The sequence below is a fragment of the Chlamydotis macqueenii genome, chromosome 2 (assembly GCF_036417535.1).
Source record: "Chlamydotis macqueenii isolate bChlMac1 chromosome 2, bChlMac1.mat, whole genome shotgun sequence".
NCBI classification, from domain to species: Eukaryota; Metazoa; Chordata; class Aves; order Otidiformes; family Otididae; genus Chlamydotis; species Chlamydotis macqueenii.
The window spans coordinates 33,675,913-33,691,840 of record NC_141557.1 but is presented as its reverse complement, the minus strand read 5'-3'; the positions used below and the strand labels follow the sequence as shown (position 1 = coordinate 33,691,840).

Genomic DNA, 15,928 nt, shown 5'->3' with positions numbered 1-15,928 from the left:
TACATGCCTCTGATGTATATGGCTCTGATAATCAATTTATGCTATTTATATCTGCAGTAAGTTGGTGATATCCGACATTTAAAAAGCAACTGAGATCCCACTCTTTGATCAGGTAGAAGGGAGCTAATAACTCAAAAGCCTGAAGCCAGTTATTCACCCAAAAAGTGAGTCCCTAGCAACTCTGAGGGTGAACAGGTTGGTTTTGTTTTGAAGTTGGATGAACAGATGACAACTTTCCAAAGCAGAAGGTGAGAGGTGCCCAGACTTCTGCAGTGTGTATTTCGAGCTCACAACATGGTGCTTGGATGGTCACCTGCCATATTTGCGCTGTGGGTGAAGTGATGAGGGGCACGCATGTCCCTTCTTGGGACTGGGGAATGTGCCCCAAAATTCCTTTGAAGCACCGAGGCAGCAGGATGGAGTAAAGCCTTCCCCCAGCCCTTCTCATTTACAGGCTGTTTGCATGTAGTGTATTCAAAGCCAGAAATAAAAATCTGCCAGGCCGGACTACCCCATGTCAGAGGCCTGAGAGCTGGCACGGTCTCAGAGCATGACAGAGACAGTCTGCAATTCATATACATTGGGCCTGGAATAACATTTGGCAAAGTGAAGTTTGCAGGATACAATTCTTGTAAGAGCACGGGACAAGTCCCGCAGAAGGGGAACTCCTTTGATGTTCATCCAGATGCGATACAGGGAGATGGACAGTGCACAGCCCGCCTCCTCCTGCATGGGAGAAGAGGTGTTATGAAGAAAAACCTGCTTACTAGCTTTCTGAAGAGATAGGAAGAAGAAAATCAACTGAATTTCTGAAAGCATCGAAAAGCATCGCTCCCCTGTCCCCACTTCGGCAGGACCGCCTGGGGAAGGGGAAGTGATGTTTGGCTGGTTATAAACCGAGTGTTGTTGCTTTGGAAAAAACTCCCTTTCTTTTGAACGCCTTCTGTCAGGTCAGGGAGAGCAAATACTCAAAAAGAACTGCTGCAAGGAGCTGGCCCAGGATCACTGCCTATTGATGGCTTCCTCACATCTGGCTCCTGCACCCCAGTACTCCCCAGTTCTATCCCTTCACTTCACGCAAGGAAAACCAAAGAGGCATTTATCGATTATTCCAATTGACTGATCAAGTTGGAAGAGTCAAGGACTCCTAATACTTTACATCCAGAATGAGTGTTTATTATGCTTTGTCAGGAAATGTCTGATTCCAGATAATGCTTTTTTTTTTGCAATGATCTACTTAAAAACTGATATGAAACACATACAGGCATGAAACAACTTGTATTGTTTTTACTGCGTTTCTTTTGATTGTGCTACACCATGAAAGAAAAACAAACACATTCAAAAAAAGCAGACACTCCCAGGCCCCACATCTGTAAAGTTGCAGTAAACTTGCTTATTCTCCAGACTCCATCCTGTATCCATTTAAACATGCATGTTCCTGTATTTAGATGAAGTCTCTTGCAAGTGAGAGAACAAAACCTTGTCCAGACTCTACTCTGGGAAGTACATGCAAACCTAGATTTCATGGTAGAAGCACCAGACAGAGTATCTCCTTGGTTTTGCTTTATATCTGACCAAATCAAAAGTGTTTAATCTGGAGAACTGGAAGTTCCCCAGTGGATCCCTTTTGTGTTACTGCTGGTGCGTGCATGGGGCAGGAAATCCGCAGTCAGCCGGGGGCCAAACCTGCTGAGAACAGGGACCCCGTTCCTGCAGAGCCCTGCTCTCCCTTCAGTGACAGTTCACTGAAAGCAAGATGCTCTGAACACAACATTTTGTGTGCAACACACTGTTTTGGTTTTTTTTTTTTTAATGAAACTGTCTTGACAAATACTTCCTGACCAAATCTAGTTTTGCTCTCCCCTCCTCTGCCCTTTTCTGTGAGGAAAAAGAACAGGTTATCAGACTCATTCACCAAGCTAAACTTTCTGCACCTTAACAAAAAGCGCAATATGAGATTTAATTTTAAACAATTCCTATCATGATCTTCCCCCAAACTGGAATGATCCAAACTAGAAATACCTAACTACTATCTACTTCATTTTCCTGACAATTGTTAGTACAAATTATGTTATCCAGCAGCTGATTATTTTTAAATGCACTGCAGAGCATATTTATTTCTCTTTCAACACTCTTCACAAGTTATACTTATCTTGCTCAGCTAAAAAAACAAACAAGAAATTCTGAGCACTGGCATAATTTTACCCTTTCTTAAGATAATCAGATTACTTCTAGTTATACCCCAGTCTGTCACATTAAGTCACACTTTATTGAGTTGTCTTACTGCTGTTTGTATTGTAGTGGTGCCTAAAGACTCAGACAAAGACCATGGTCCTTTTGTGAAGCCTGTGCACTAAGAATCCATTATTCTTTTGGGTGCAGATACACCTCTCCTCATAATTGCATCCTGAGCTGTGACAAAGTGGCTGCCAGGCAACACAGCTGTCAAAACCACTTTGCGGGGCAGTTGGAGAGCACAAATCAAGTGAAATAATAGAAATGTTTGGGATACGAGGCATCACACAGAACAGCCAGTGCTCGTCATGTTCCTCATGCCTGACTACGCAGCGTGGCCTTGGCTAAAGCACCTTTATGGCATAATCCCACTTGGCCTTGCAGAAGGGCTGGCGTTGATGTTGCGACTTGGGGCTCACAGATCTTCCTGGCATTTTGGGGTTGAGGGGTCTGCAGCACACTTTTCAGCTGTCACATTCCTGTCCCCTTTCCATCTTTTGTGTCAGCAATATGCATCATGTGGCAGGCCATATCACTACGCTAAAATAGCTGATTTTTTTTTACACTAACTTTTCAGATTTGGCTCATGTAATGGGCAATGACTGTTGGTACCAGCAGGAAGGACATGGTGGCAGAATGTGGCTGGAGCAAACCCTGTCCTCTTCACAAGTACCTGGGTCAGCCTGGTTTGCGCTGCTCATGAAGTCAGGCGCACAGGGTGCAGTTAAGCTGATTTAATGACAGACGGCTGCTGAAAGGAGCAGTTCTGCATTCCCTCACTTCCAGGTTTCTGCTTTCCTCAATCCTGTGGCTGTATGGTCACAAGGTGGATCAATTCAGCTGTTTGGCCAATGGAAAATTCATTATTTTCTGAGGTGTTATTTTTCCACCAGATTGATCAGCTGACTAAAGTCAGATGGTTACCAGACCCTGTGTAAAGGATGTGAAGGGAGTACGCATCCATGGGTTGTAGGCAGGATCACGTTTTTGCAGCAGCCTGCTGTCAGGTTAGCACAGCCGAAAGGCCAGGCTGCTGCTGCTGCATTTAGGTGACAGATAATCCAATGTCACAGTGATGCTGGAAGGGGTCATTCTGTGTCCTGGCACCTCAATGCAGGTTGGGCACACCTGCCATCTTCTTTCCTCCATGGGTACCTCTGTGATCCCAGCAGAGCTGGTTTATGGAGGAAAAAACTATTTATCTTTTTGTTTTACAAGGTTAATTTCATAGTTAAGTGAGGTCCTTGTGTGGCTGGATGAGTACTAGAGTCAGTTCCCGAAACCTGTGGGACTTCTTCGTTGGCACAGGGCGATAGCTTTCTGTAACGTGTCTGTGAGATTGGCTCAACCATAATGTCAACACTTAGGCATTGGTGAATTCAACCTGGAAGAGCAGGCCAGCCTCCTCTGTACCTCTGAGGCAGGAGATTTATGTAAGGAGAGCCTCACCGTACACCCAGTTCTCTGATCTCAACAGAAGAGAACAGGGTCTGGCAGAAAGGAAGCAGCACCTGTACCGCTGAGGCAGACTCCAGAGACTAAATAAAGGCCCCGTAATTCGAGGTACTGAATTCTAGACAAGTGCCTTTAATGTATCTTTCCTCCTTAAACAAAGAGTAAAGGAACTGGTTTCTGCCATGGAGGGTTCCCTTCCCGGGATTACCTGAATGACTGGAAGCAAGTCATTCACCTGGGATGAACTGCTCGGTTTCTCCAGTACCAACACCGACACGGAGGACAAAACACCTCACTGAGTCAAGAATCCACTGGGAAGGGAGGAGGGAAGCGCTTCACCGCTTGCAGCCACAAATAAGCCCTGGGAATCGGGGGGTGACTCGGGCAGGTGGGGACCCCAGGAGGCATCCAGCTCCTCCTGGCTTTCTCCAGCCCGACCTTGACAACCCCCGGGAGCGAGCAGAGACCGCCCAGCCCCTGCGGGAGCCCGAACTCCTCTCACCTCGGCTCGGGCCCGCCGCCTCTCTCCCCCCGTGTCCCCCTCCCGTGGGTAGGGGGGTCTGCGCTGGGCGCCAGCCACCGGGAGAGGCGGGGACGGCGGCGCGGGCGGCGGTCCCCGAACGCAAAGGAGTTAACCGGACTTTCTGCCTCTTCCCGCCCGCGCCTCCTCCACCCTCCTCGTTACCTGGTTTTATCACTGCCGGGGCCGGGGCCGCGGCAGAGGTGGGGGCCCGGCAGGGCTTCCTGCGCCGCCCGGGGCGGCGGGGCTCTTCCTGCCCGCCCGGCGGGGCCGCGGCGTGCGGGGGCCGGTGTGCGAGCGGGGCGCGGTGCCTGCGTGCGTACGAGCGAGCGCCCGCCTGGCTGCCTCCCGCCTGTGGGTGGGGGAGCGGGGCCGGGGCGAGGCGAGGGGAAAGGCAGGCGGGCGGGCAGAGCGGGTCTGCGCGCCGCAGGCCGGCAGGGATGCGGCATGGCCGTGGGCTCCGTCAAGATGCCGTCGCCGTGTGAGGGCGCGGAGCTGGCCCGCAGCTGGAGCCCCGGCGGCGGAGCAGCCCACGAGCCGCCGCCGCCGCCGCCGGTGCAGCTGCGGCAGAAGCTGCGGGAGCTGCCGGCGCTGCTGCGGAGCGGGCTGACGCTGCGGAGAAAGAGCGCTGCCGCCGCCGGCCGGGTGAGTCAGACAGCGGGCGGCCCGGGGCAGCCCCCCAATCCCGCAACCTCCGTCCCTGTCCGTAGGGGCGGCGGTGCCCGGGGCAGCGAGAGCCGGGGCGGCGCCCGCAGCGACCCCGGCCGGGCCGCGGTGGGGGGCGGGCGGGCGGCGGGAACCCGGCACTGGCCCCTCCGCGGGGTGGGAGGGAGGGAGGGCGACCGGGCCAGGGTGCCCGCAGGCCGGCCCGGGCTTGGCCCGCCTCTGCCAGCGCTGGTAAAAAAATTAAATATCAGTCTGGGTGAGTGCTTGCCCCTCACTGGGTCTCCTTGTTCATCCTGTGGGTCTTCTCAGCCCCCCCTTTTCCCTCCCATGTGGCAGAACTTGCGTGGGCCAATGCATGCCCTCGTCTGACGGGAGATGCTGTGCAGGTGTGCTTGGACACTTGTGCAAACGCGTGTCAATGCCATGAACTTCAAGATTTTTGAAGCTGGAAGGCCTTTCTGGGCATGCTCTGCCCCCAGAGACTGAGGCCGTGGGGTCAGGTGGGCTTTGCAGAAATCCCTAGCCAAATTTCACTCATTTTCAGAAAGGCTGGTGGCGTGGCTTTATGGGGCTGGCTTGGTGGGAAGCAGCACCTTGGTGAAGCACGGTGTGCCACCACCACAGCTGGAAATTGCAGTGGTGAGCAGGCGCTCTTGCCTGTGAGATGTTCCTGTTGTGACTGCAGCCGTATCACGGGAGTGGGATTGCCATCAGGTCACGGCAAAGCTTACTCGCAGACCAAAACTGGACTGAAACCCACCACCTGGGTAGCTGAAACGAAGGTTTACCTGCATGGCGTTGGGTTCATCTACATGGGGAATGAAGGGAGCTGCTGTGTGGTTTTGGTGCACTGATAAATGCCTCTGCAGGGAGTTAGTGGGGAGAAGTCAGCATGGTGTGTATTTGTACCCTCGTCAACTTCGTAGTACTTTAGCCATGGAGATAAAATGCTTTCTCTGCATGGGGAAGTTGTGAAATATAGTAGGGTGTGAATTTAAAACCAAACTTCCTGGGTGAATGCCTTGTTATAAGAAGATATACATGCAAGGAAGATAAATAGAATTAAGGTAGTATATGAATTTACAGGAGAATAGCTATTTCTGAGTAATATTTTGATTCAGATTCCCATTCTAGATTAATTTCTTTCCTCAAATGAGTGTAACCCACAGAATAAAGACTAGTCTGTATGGAGATGCCTAATGAGTTTTATTGTTCAGGTGAAATAGTAATAATCCACTTGACAAATTGTCCATATGAACACAGAACTAAGGGGATTCCATTAATTTTAAATAACCAAGACTTGCTCTGCCCTCACAGGATGTTTACGACAGATATCTTTTTTTCCAATGAAGATGAGACCTTTTCTGAATTGAGTTTAATTTGTTAGAAGCGTACTACTGAAGAAGTGGAGTAAGTGTGCAGTGAGGAGGTAAGAGGCAGCGCAGAACTGCTGCTGGTAACAGTGTTTGTTTGCAGGCAGCTCTGAAAGACTCTTTTAGCACAAGAAATTCATGACCCTTCAGGGAGACACCATGCAGAACAAGCTCAGGTTTATCCTCATGGCTATTCCTCATGGCTACTGAAAGCATTTGACAAGTGAGTGGTACAGCAGTTACTCTGTAAATATTTGGAGTGGATGAGTTAACACCCTGGTGAGAAGGCTGGGTAGGTTCTGGGTCATGCAGCTCCTCAGTTGTGCTTCCTGAAGCCTTGGTCCCATCTTGCTTCCTACAGTCCCAGCTGAGGCTTGGCCTGTCTTTGCTGATGTGCCATGTTATGGGCCAGCAAACGGAGCGTGACAGATTTAGTGGTGGTGTCGTCTCTGGCTTCGCCTCCCAGTACCCTTGTGGGTCATCTTGTGAAGTTTTTCTTGAACTGTCTCTCCTGCTAGGGAGAAGGCTGGAGGAAGGACGGTGAGTTTGCAAGGCAGTCTGGTGTCAGCCCAGCAGATCTTGGACCAATGGGCTATGCTGCGTGGAGATGCTCTCTGGCTCCAGCAGGACCTTCTGGCTGGGTGCTGTGTGAATGAGACTGCTGCGTTCTGCTGCCTCTGGGTTTGCAGGGATTCTCCTGCAGCTGGGATTATTCAGCAGCGCAGGAGTCCAGTGGGGCGTTCTGAGGTGTGGGTAGTGCTAGGAATCCAGTAGTGACATTAATGTCCCTTGTTCCCCTCGGAAACAGAGTGGACACTTGGGGTGCGTGGAGGGTCTCTACCACACGTGCGATGCTCCAGGGAGCAGTCTGGCTCTGTTAGCAATGCCCTGTGTGGATTCCTGTCCGCTCCGTGCGTGAGCCTTTTCCTCCCAGAAATGGAATTTTAGGGTCACGACACTTTTCACATATTTCTATTTAATGTGGAGAATAACTTCAACCCTGAAAATGACAGTATTTGGGAGAGGGAAGGGATATGTTAGAATAATAAAATGCAGCAATTTTTAATACTTTTCCTCTTAAACATGGCTCTTAAAAAAGCCTTAAGGTTGGAGGAAGGTTGAGTAACACAAATCTGAAACAAAGATTCCTTTTTTTTAACCTCAACAGAATACTCAAGTTAATCCAAAGTTAATTTTTGGAGGTTTTTGTTTGCTTATGAGATCTCCATTTCCTCTATCCCTTTGAAAAAAAAATTAGTCTGATCTGCCTCTCCAGTGACTTTTTCTTTGTGCTTTTTTGTTTGTTCAAATGCCAAGCTGAGAGTCTTATTTGTCCAGCTGGTTTCATCAGGAATGTTGCTCACTTAGGTGAGCTGTTTTCAAGTAAATGCTGACCAGCTGAAATTCTGGCTTGTTTAATTTCCTAGAAAAATATTATGATCCCTGAGCAGGGGGGCTGCCTCTGATGCTGACTTGCTGAGGGACCACCTGCAGTGCAGTTTGCTTCCTCATCTATAAAGCAGGGATAACCTCCATGTGTGCATGCTTGGGGACTATGGATAATAAAATATAATGGGCTGTTAAGGGCGCTGTAATTGTTGTAAGGATGTACTTCACTGCATGCTGTTCAAATACTGCCTGTGGTGCAAGGGGGAGGAAAGCGTTGTGTAGTAAAGAGTAGTATACAAAAAAAATTTCAAATAAATTTTGCAAACAAGTATACAGTGGAATAAATTTTTGTAAACTTGTTTGGGCCTCTCAGTGCTTGGCCTTTTGCACCAGACTATCTGAAAATGGTGACCAGAGGTGGGGATAATTGAAAATATGGTGTAACAAAATAAGCATTTCCCACTCAGTTCAGTGAACTCCAGTAAAAACTGGAGTACAAGTGGGCATTTTTGGCTTTCCGTGTCAGGATGTATCCAATTATAATACACGGGAAGAACTTAAGAGGTGGACAAACACCTTGTAGAAAAGCTGCAGTAATTGTCCTGCTTGCATGTTTGAGTGCTGTGGAGCCAGGTAAATACCAATACACTCTACTGCTTCAGTCATTTAGATGAAAAAAAAAAAACCCAGTTCCCTGGCTAGGGAAGCCCAATGCTTTTTTTTTTTTTTTAAAGCTCCTGGACTTTGAACTGGACATTGGCCTTGCTGCTGCTGATATTTTGTCTTAAATTTGGTCTTAGGGCAGATGCAGCACAGATGTCCAAGAGGGCACTGGGGCTTAGGCTGTGGTTGCACAGTGAGCTGCAAGGTGTGGGTTTTACTGCTCATCCTCTGCTTGGTGCTCCTTTGTTTCTGTTTGGTAAAACAGCAGAAAACAATCCAGTCTTTTGTTGTGGTGGTTGTGTGTGTGTCAGAGCTCATGCAGAGGCAGAAGAGGGATCTGGCCCCGTGGAACTGTTCCCCTCTGCCATGTGCTTTCTCAAAATCTTTGGAAAGTGGGACCCTTCTGTTTCCCTGTTTGCCTCCTTGAGGTATGTGTGAAGCGTACAGGTAGTAAGCGTGAGTATTCTGGTTATGAACTGTCTTTGCTGTTCTTCCAGGTGCTTGCCAAAGATGTCTTCCTCTCCTCCCCTTTTTCTTGTAATTAGTGATGAAATACAGGTCCCTGCCCCTGGAAGCACCAGGAACGCCAACACTGAGGTCCTGCAGGCACGTCAGTGCAGCAGTCACTCCATCATGGCAAAAATCCTTTTCACCACGCTCTGTTGGACTCTTAATGGAGCTAGTGCTGGTCCTGGGTGCCTCCTGAGACAGCAGGGAAGCGCTCAGAAGTTGGAGGAGGAATTACCTTGCACACACACACAGACACACATGCATTTTTAATGACCTCTTCTGCTTTCTAGGTTCACATTTACGCACAAGCAAAATATGGCTGTTATATGTGAGCACGGATGTTCTTCTGGTCACTATAGTGGAGCTGGAAAACCTTTTGGACGTCATAGAGTCAAACCCTATCATTCTGATAGTATGAAAGGTCTTGCTGGCCTGTACAAACCTTTACCATGGGACATGCCTTTTGGCTTGCTGGAAGTTGAAGAGATACCATAACTATTTTATCTTCTGAGACCCTGTAATGACTTTTGTGAGGTTCCTAGAGGTCTTTGGCCAGGCAAATGTTCTTAAACTATCTTCACCTTAGCTCTCTTTTGAGTGACAGCTTTGATGTATGTGTATATCAGGATGTAAACTGACTGTTAGGGTCACAGGTTGAGAAAAAAACCACAAGAGTTAGGGTATGGATGCTAAAAGTTTACATGAGTTCAGAGTGAGACTGGAGAAGTTCATGGAGGAGAAATGTATTGAACATACATGATCCTCATCAGGCACAGAAGGTTCCCAAGCTGAAAATAGCTGGAGAGTTGGAGCGTATTAGAGATATCTATCCTATATTTTGGCACTGGCAGTTGTCATGCTGTTGGAGAAAACTCTTCTTTGGCAGGGGATAAAAAATCAAATCGTATGCAATCTGTTTTAGTTAAATGAAGTATCCAAAGCTCTCAGCCTACATCTTGCTAAACTTTTATTCATCTCTTGTAAGAAGCTTTCAGCTGCTTATGTCATTCAAGTTATTTTCCTCTAATCAATTCATCCTGCGACTGGGGAAACCACCAGTGTTGTAGATGAGGTTTTGCCAGGACGTTAGAAATTCCCTGTCGGAAATACTCAGAATTTCCAGTCCTTCTTTCCATGGCTACATTGTGGTGGTGGTTGATAGTTACATTTTGATTGAGCAAAGCATATAGATCTGCCTTGTACTCAGATAATCTTCGCACCAAAGACTGACATTTATAGCAGTCCATGTCCTTGTTGACAGCTCCTCATCTAAGTGCCTGAGTGACCTTGAATTTCGTGCTGCTGAATTACACTCTTTTCTTAATATTTCAGATCTCGAAGACACCTAATCATCCTCTATGCCATTCTGTTTACATTTGTTTTGACAATGCTTGCAGTTTTGTACTATCAACACCTTTTGTCAGCACCTTTATGCTCGTTTGACCAGTGTTGTTAATGAGAAGAGAAGGAAGAAATCAGGAGAACAATTGCTCTGGTACCTATGTTTATATATACTACAGAGGCTTTAACTTTGGAGTTTCTCCTGCATTAAAAAGCTGTGGTGTTGTGGTGTGTAGGTGCTGTCCTGGCTGAGGTCAGTGCACAAAAATACTGGATTGGCTCAGTGAATCGAAAGTTTTACTGTCAGAAGTATTACTGAAGTAGGCTGATGGATATTGGTGACATTTTGCTTTAAAGTTGCTGTAGAGGTTCTACTCAGTAACTTAACACCCCCATCACTTTGTTAGTTATTATGTGACTAAAAATAGTCTCGGTAAGTAGTCCTGAATTTTTCCTATTGTAATCAGGCTTATTATGTATTCCTGCTAAACGTATTTGATTAAGATAATTGTCTTTCACAGTATCCTTTATCTTGTCAGGTCTGTGACTAGTGACACATGAAATGTTGAGTAATGAGCAAAGTAGCGCCAGTGACCAGGGTAGCTGGTGGGGAATTTCAGTCTCTTGTGTTTATTTGCATAATAATTTGTTTCATAGTCAGTGTTCAGTGAATTACTAAATTGAGACTACTTCTTAATCAGCCCATGTGTTATGACATCTGAGAAGTTATGCCAGGGTTTGATTAACTACAGTTGAATGAAATGGAAGGCAACCCCACACTCCTGCCCTAGGAAGTAATGTAATAAATCACGCAGAGCGCGAAGTTCTTTTTCTCCCTGAGGCGGGGGATTAGCCTGGTTACCGGGATGATGCCCACTGCCTGTGGTCTTACCCTGGCACTGGGTGTGAGGCTGGCAGTGCCTGGGCTGGCGTCCTAGCTGCTTTCTAGCATCCCTGGCAAGGGCCAGGTGCAGCGCTAGCAGGTGCCACTGCCAACGCATGGGGAAGAGCTGCCATCATGTGGCTTTTCCTTGTGGAAGGTGCATAAAAATAGACATCGACCACTTGACAGAGAAAAAAAATGCAGCAGCTTGCTGTAAGCTGTGGTTCTGAGTTTCCTTGCTCTGTTTTGGCCAGAGCATGTTCTGTTAAGTGCCTCTTTGACCCACAGTTGGCTGCTATAAAAGTCTTTAACCCCTTGCCTACACTGAAAATCAAGCTCAGGCTGAAGATACCTTGAGTTAATTTTGCCCATACTCAGTCTTTAAGTGCTGCTTTCCTTGTGTTAGTAATGACACCATCAGTTAGGGACTGTGAAAGAAAACATTGGTCAGCCCTGCACATTTTTGTAATTTGGTTTCAACAAGGATCTTGGTACTTTCACTTTTGGTTTGGCTCCTGTTTCTGAGGGACGTAACCTGCAGATCCTCAGGTGTGGTGCTGCCGTGTGCGTCTTGGAAACTTGTCAAGGAAATCTGTGTTGGAAATAAGATCAACTCCATTGGAATTAAGAGGAATGTATTTGAGTATTGGCAAAATTTCTGCTAGTGTTACCTCTTGATGAAAGCCTCGTGAGCCGATTGTCCCCTTAGTTACATGTTTAAAGGGTAATAAACAAAATTCACTTGGTGGAATTGTATACTTTAATTTGCTTGGTTGCAAACCTGCATTATTGGTTAATTCACACTAAATTTCCCAGCCGCCAGGATGAATGAACAAGTGCTGCACTGTACAATTATGACAAACTCTGTTAAGGCTGGCGTTCAGCTGCTGTTACTCGTATGGCCCCAGTGATTTGAATTCCATTTGCACCGTAAGGAAATTGCAAAACAAGCTGTGCATTTTTATGCTGATGAAAATGCTGAAAATAGATGCTGATAGCTTTTTAAAAGGGGAAAAGAAAAAAAAAGGAAAGAAGAATATGCCATCTTTTCAACCTAACTCACAGAAAGGCATTGTAATAAAACAGATTTATCCTTAATATATAATAATTAAAGTGATATTTCACATACGGGAAAGGAAGGTGCTTGGTTTTTATACTATGTAACTTTATCCTTATACTATGTAACTTTATATTTATACTATATAACTTGCTCATTCAGTTACAGCTGAAGTGCTGGTGTCCGCCCATGATTTCTGACCTCGCCCCGGGCGGGTGCTGGGTGTGACAGCCAGCACATGAAGCCATGAGATTCAGTACGCAGAGTTCTGGTCTGGCTCTGCTGAACTGCTGGAGACCCTCGATGGGTCTCACTGTGTTTCTGCGCCCGATCGCTGGGCACTCAGAGGCTGTAGGTCAGGTCACGCAGTCGTCTCCTTGGGACAGGAGCCATCTTCTATTGGGGGTTCATATTAATGCTTAGAAAAAGAGCCTTAGCATTGGCTGGGGCTCTGTATGGTGCTGTAGGACTGAAAATGAAACGGGCCAGCTTTTAACTGGAAGGAGCAAGAGTGCCCTGCTCTGTATTCCCTCAGGCCGGCTTAGCTGGGCCATCTGTATGTTGCTCTGCTCTTGGTGCGCAAACTCCCAAACCTCTTTTTCCCCAAATCAGGCTGCCTTGCAGATCCCGTAGGGTCCGTATGCACAGATTCATTTAAGCGGAATATTTCAGGTTGCTTTTTAGTATCTGCTGTATAAACTTTACCCATATGACACCTTTTGATTTAAACTTTTTTCATTATATCTGCACTTTTGGCAAAAGTTTAAGGATAAAAATGAAGTAATTTGGGCTGTAAAGTTAAAGCCCATGGAAGCAGGATCTGAATATTTTCAAGTTCCAGGTGTAAAAAGCAGTAGCTATTCATAATTGTCACGGTGTCTTTTATCTCAGTTAATGTATGGTTTGACTTGGGTTAGTTTGACCTTGTAAAATGATCTGCTTAAGACTGTTGCATTAAGCTAGGGTCAATTATTAATATTTAAATACTATAGTATACAGTTTATTCTGATTAATTCTTTTTTTTCACAAGATATTTTCCTGGAGAGGACACAGCAGGCTAACTGATTAAAAGTCAATATACTTTTTATAGTGCAAAAATAAAATATTCTGCTGATTGAGGGGAAAAAACCCTTCAGTCTATATAAATACCAGTAGAGCTGTATTCATAGCATCACTAATCATTTTTTTTCCTTCAGTTTTAGATCTGAATTAACCCATTAAATCTTCAAATGAGGGATGATTTTTAATTTGCCATTTAAAAAATATTGATTGTGAAGAATGCAACTTTCTTTTTTCCCTTGACTTGGAGGGGCTGCCTTTCTTTCCTTCCTTCTTGAACCTTGTACCTGAGTATTTATATGGCTGAGACAGACACGGGCTACATGACTTAGAGCAGTAAGGAAAGAAATAGTCCAGAGGCTCTCCAGCAGTCTTGTTGCTTAATTATGGATTGGGTTTTATATGTATGTGTTTTATTGTGATCCGCTGGTAGCTTCTGCTGCGGCTGGCCCTTCTGAGCATTTCTGCAGCGGCTGGCCCTTCTGAGCATTTCCGCAGGTCGCATGCCAGCATCATCACTGGGACTGTGGGACAAGCAACACCAAGCCAGGGGCTGTGGCTGCTTACCGTGATACCACTGGCAATGTATGTCAAACCATGCCCTTTGTGATGGATGGTATGCAGTCTGCAGGTCAGCACTCAGGAGCAGTAGACCAGAGGAAGTAGCGCATTTTGGATTAAGCTGTCCCAACCCCCCCGCACCCCAACAACACAAAAACCAATAGAAAATTGGGGTCCAGACCATTTGTGAGCATCAAGAATTTATGATGTTGTTTGGGGCAGGGAGGGGGAGGGAGAACAGCTGTTTGGGTTCTGTTTATTTGTGGGTTTTTTTAAGACGATAAGCATTTAATTGTGGTTTTCTGGTCAAGTTCTAGTCCAGAGCATTAGTCTCAGTGATCCTAAAACACTTTGTAATTTCAGATGGATGTGGTAATCATTTGCTGTCATAGACTGCTACTGCACATGGTTAAGCAGATGCTTCATTTCATCCCATAGGTGAATGCACTTCAGTGATGCATAAACTGATTTTGAAAATAAGGAAGGAAGGGGAGAAAAATAGTGCACGTGCATGGTCAGCTCTGAAAGTCGCGACGCTGTGTTTAGTGGATGCCTGAAGGAATGAGCTAAAAGAATCCCTTAGATCTGGTCTGGTCTGGGTCCCAGCTTGTGTACAGTCCAGTGTTTTGTTGCCGTTTGTCATTTCTGCAGTGCCTGAAGCAAATCTGGGTGTGTGGGCTGCGGGTCTGCTGCTGAATCTGTGTTGCAGGGCGAACAGAGGTTTGTGATGTTTGTTAAGGAAGGCGAAACACATGTAGGAGATGCAAGTTCTAAAGGAACAAAAGCAGAATCTAGTAGTTAGCTGCCAAAGAAGAAAGGTAAGGATGCAGCATATCCCAGACTTAAGTGTGTTTCAATTTAAGAAGGATAAACTGTAACATCTGTCCATGCTAGCACTGAATTCTTTAAAGTAGTCTTCCTCAGCATTTTTTTTAATTGAAAAAATTAGTTAAGAAACAAAATATAATAATCCTGCTAGATTAATTGTTATAAACTTTTGAAAACTTAACCAGAATTTAACTGATGTTCACAAAGAATGGCATAATCATGTCCAAAAATAGAACTTGGATACTATAAAAGCTTACAGCATACATGCCATGGTAGCACTATATTCTGTCAGCTTGAAGAGTGTTTACCCAGGATTAAAAGACCTGTTCTCTTTATTCCTCAGTATCCACATGTATGAAAGAGACTGATAAAACTGGTTAGCCCATTAGAGCATAGTCATTCATAAACAGTGTCTTTATAATCATCTCTGACAGCAATTGCTGGAACAAAATACATAAAATGCAAAAATAATAATGGTAGTTAAATGAATGCCTATTTATTTATATTTTTTTATTGTGTTGAAGGATACAAAGAGGAACATTCAGCAGATATTTAATTTCATGTTTTATCTCATTAAACAGACAATCCCAAAACAAATGAGTTTCAGATTAGTTTTACCAAAGCTATTTATCTAATTATGGCTTTCACTGCACTTGAATGAATGGCTGCAAATCAATAGGTCTCTTAGGTTGCCAGGACATGCATTAAAACTGGTGAGTCTCCAAGCTGAGTAGCAGGAGTGACATCTCTTGGTTTTTTCCATTGTGATGTCTGTCCTCAGTTCATACAGTGTATGCATAAACTGAGAATTTATCTAAAGCCCTACTTAAAAAGTCCCATTTTTTTTTAAATTGATCATTTACAATTAATGTGGCAATAAATATTTATATTATATTGGTAGAGGTTTTATTAAAAAGACCCCAACCAAACAAACAAAAAAAAAGCCACAACAAGCCAAACCAATTGTTTCAAAGGAAGCTAGTGTAGATAAAAAACATGTTGTAGTGGGTCGAGATGATGATTCATCTAGTCCTATGCCTGTAATTTTTAAGGTTGATCTAGCAGGTAAATGTTTTAGCCACAAACATAAGTTTCTTGTGCTTTCAAGAGAGTGTGTGGGCAAATGTTGTGTAATCTGCCTTACACATTGTTGTTTTTTTTTTTTTTCCTCTGGTTTCAAATAGCCAGAAATACTTTATACTCCGATACTTGGGGGTTGTTACCGTCAACTATTGTAGTTACAGCTTTTTGTGTTACCCATACACAAATACAGCCTGGCTACTATTTTGGCTTCAGACTTATCTTGGGACTCACATTTACATTATGTATGGGGTTTGGTGCTAATGACTTTATAGGGGAAGGAAAAGTACATTTTGTTTTGTTCTGTT

The 15,928-nt window shown here is 45.4% G+C and overlaps 1 protein-coding gene across 3 annotated transcripts in view; it reads left to right on the top strand.

Annotated features, from left to right (window-relative positions):
• Positions 1 to 4,606: 4,606 nt before the first annotated feature.
• Positions 4,607 to 15,928, top strand: part of RAPGEF5 (Rap guanine nucleotide exchange factor 5) — a 161,585-nt gene continuing 150,263 nt past the window's right edge. For 2 of the 3 annotated variants that reach the window (XM_086742515.1, XM_086742513.1), the window contains exon 1: positions 4,608 to 4,855. In XM_086742515.1, the coding sequence (XP_086598641.1) occupies positions 4,658 to 4,855 (198 nt within the window). In that variant the 5' untranslated portion in view covers positions 4,608 to 4,657. Of the gene's footprint in view, positions 4,856 to 15,928 lie in introns of all 3 variants that reach the window. The other variant, XM_086742514.1, reaches the window with a different exon arrangement.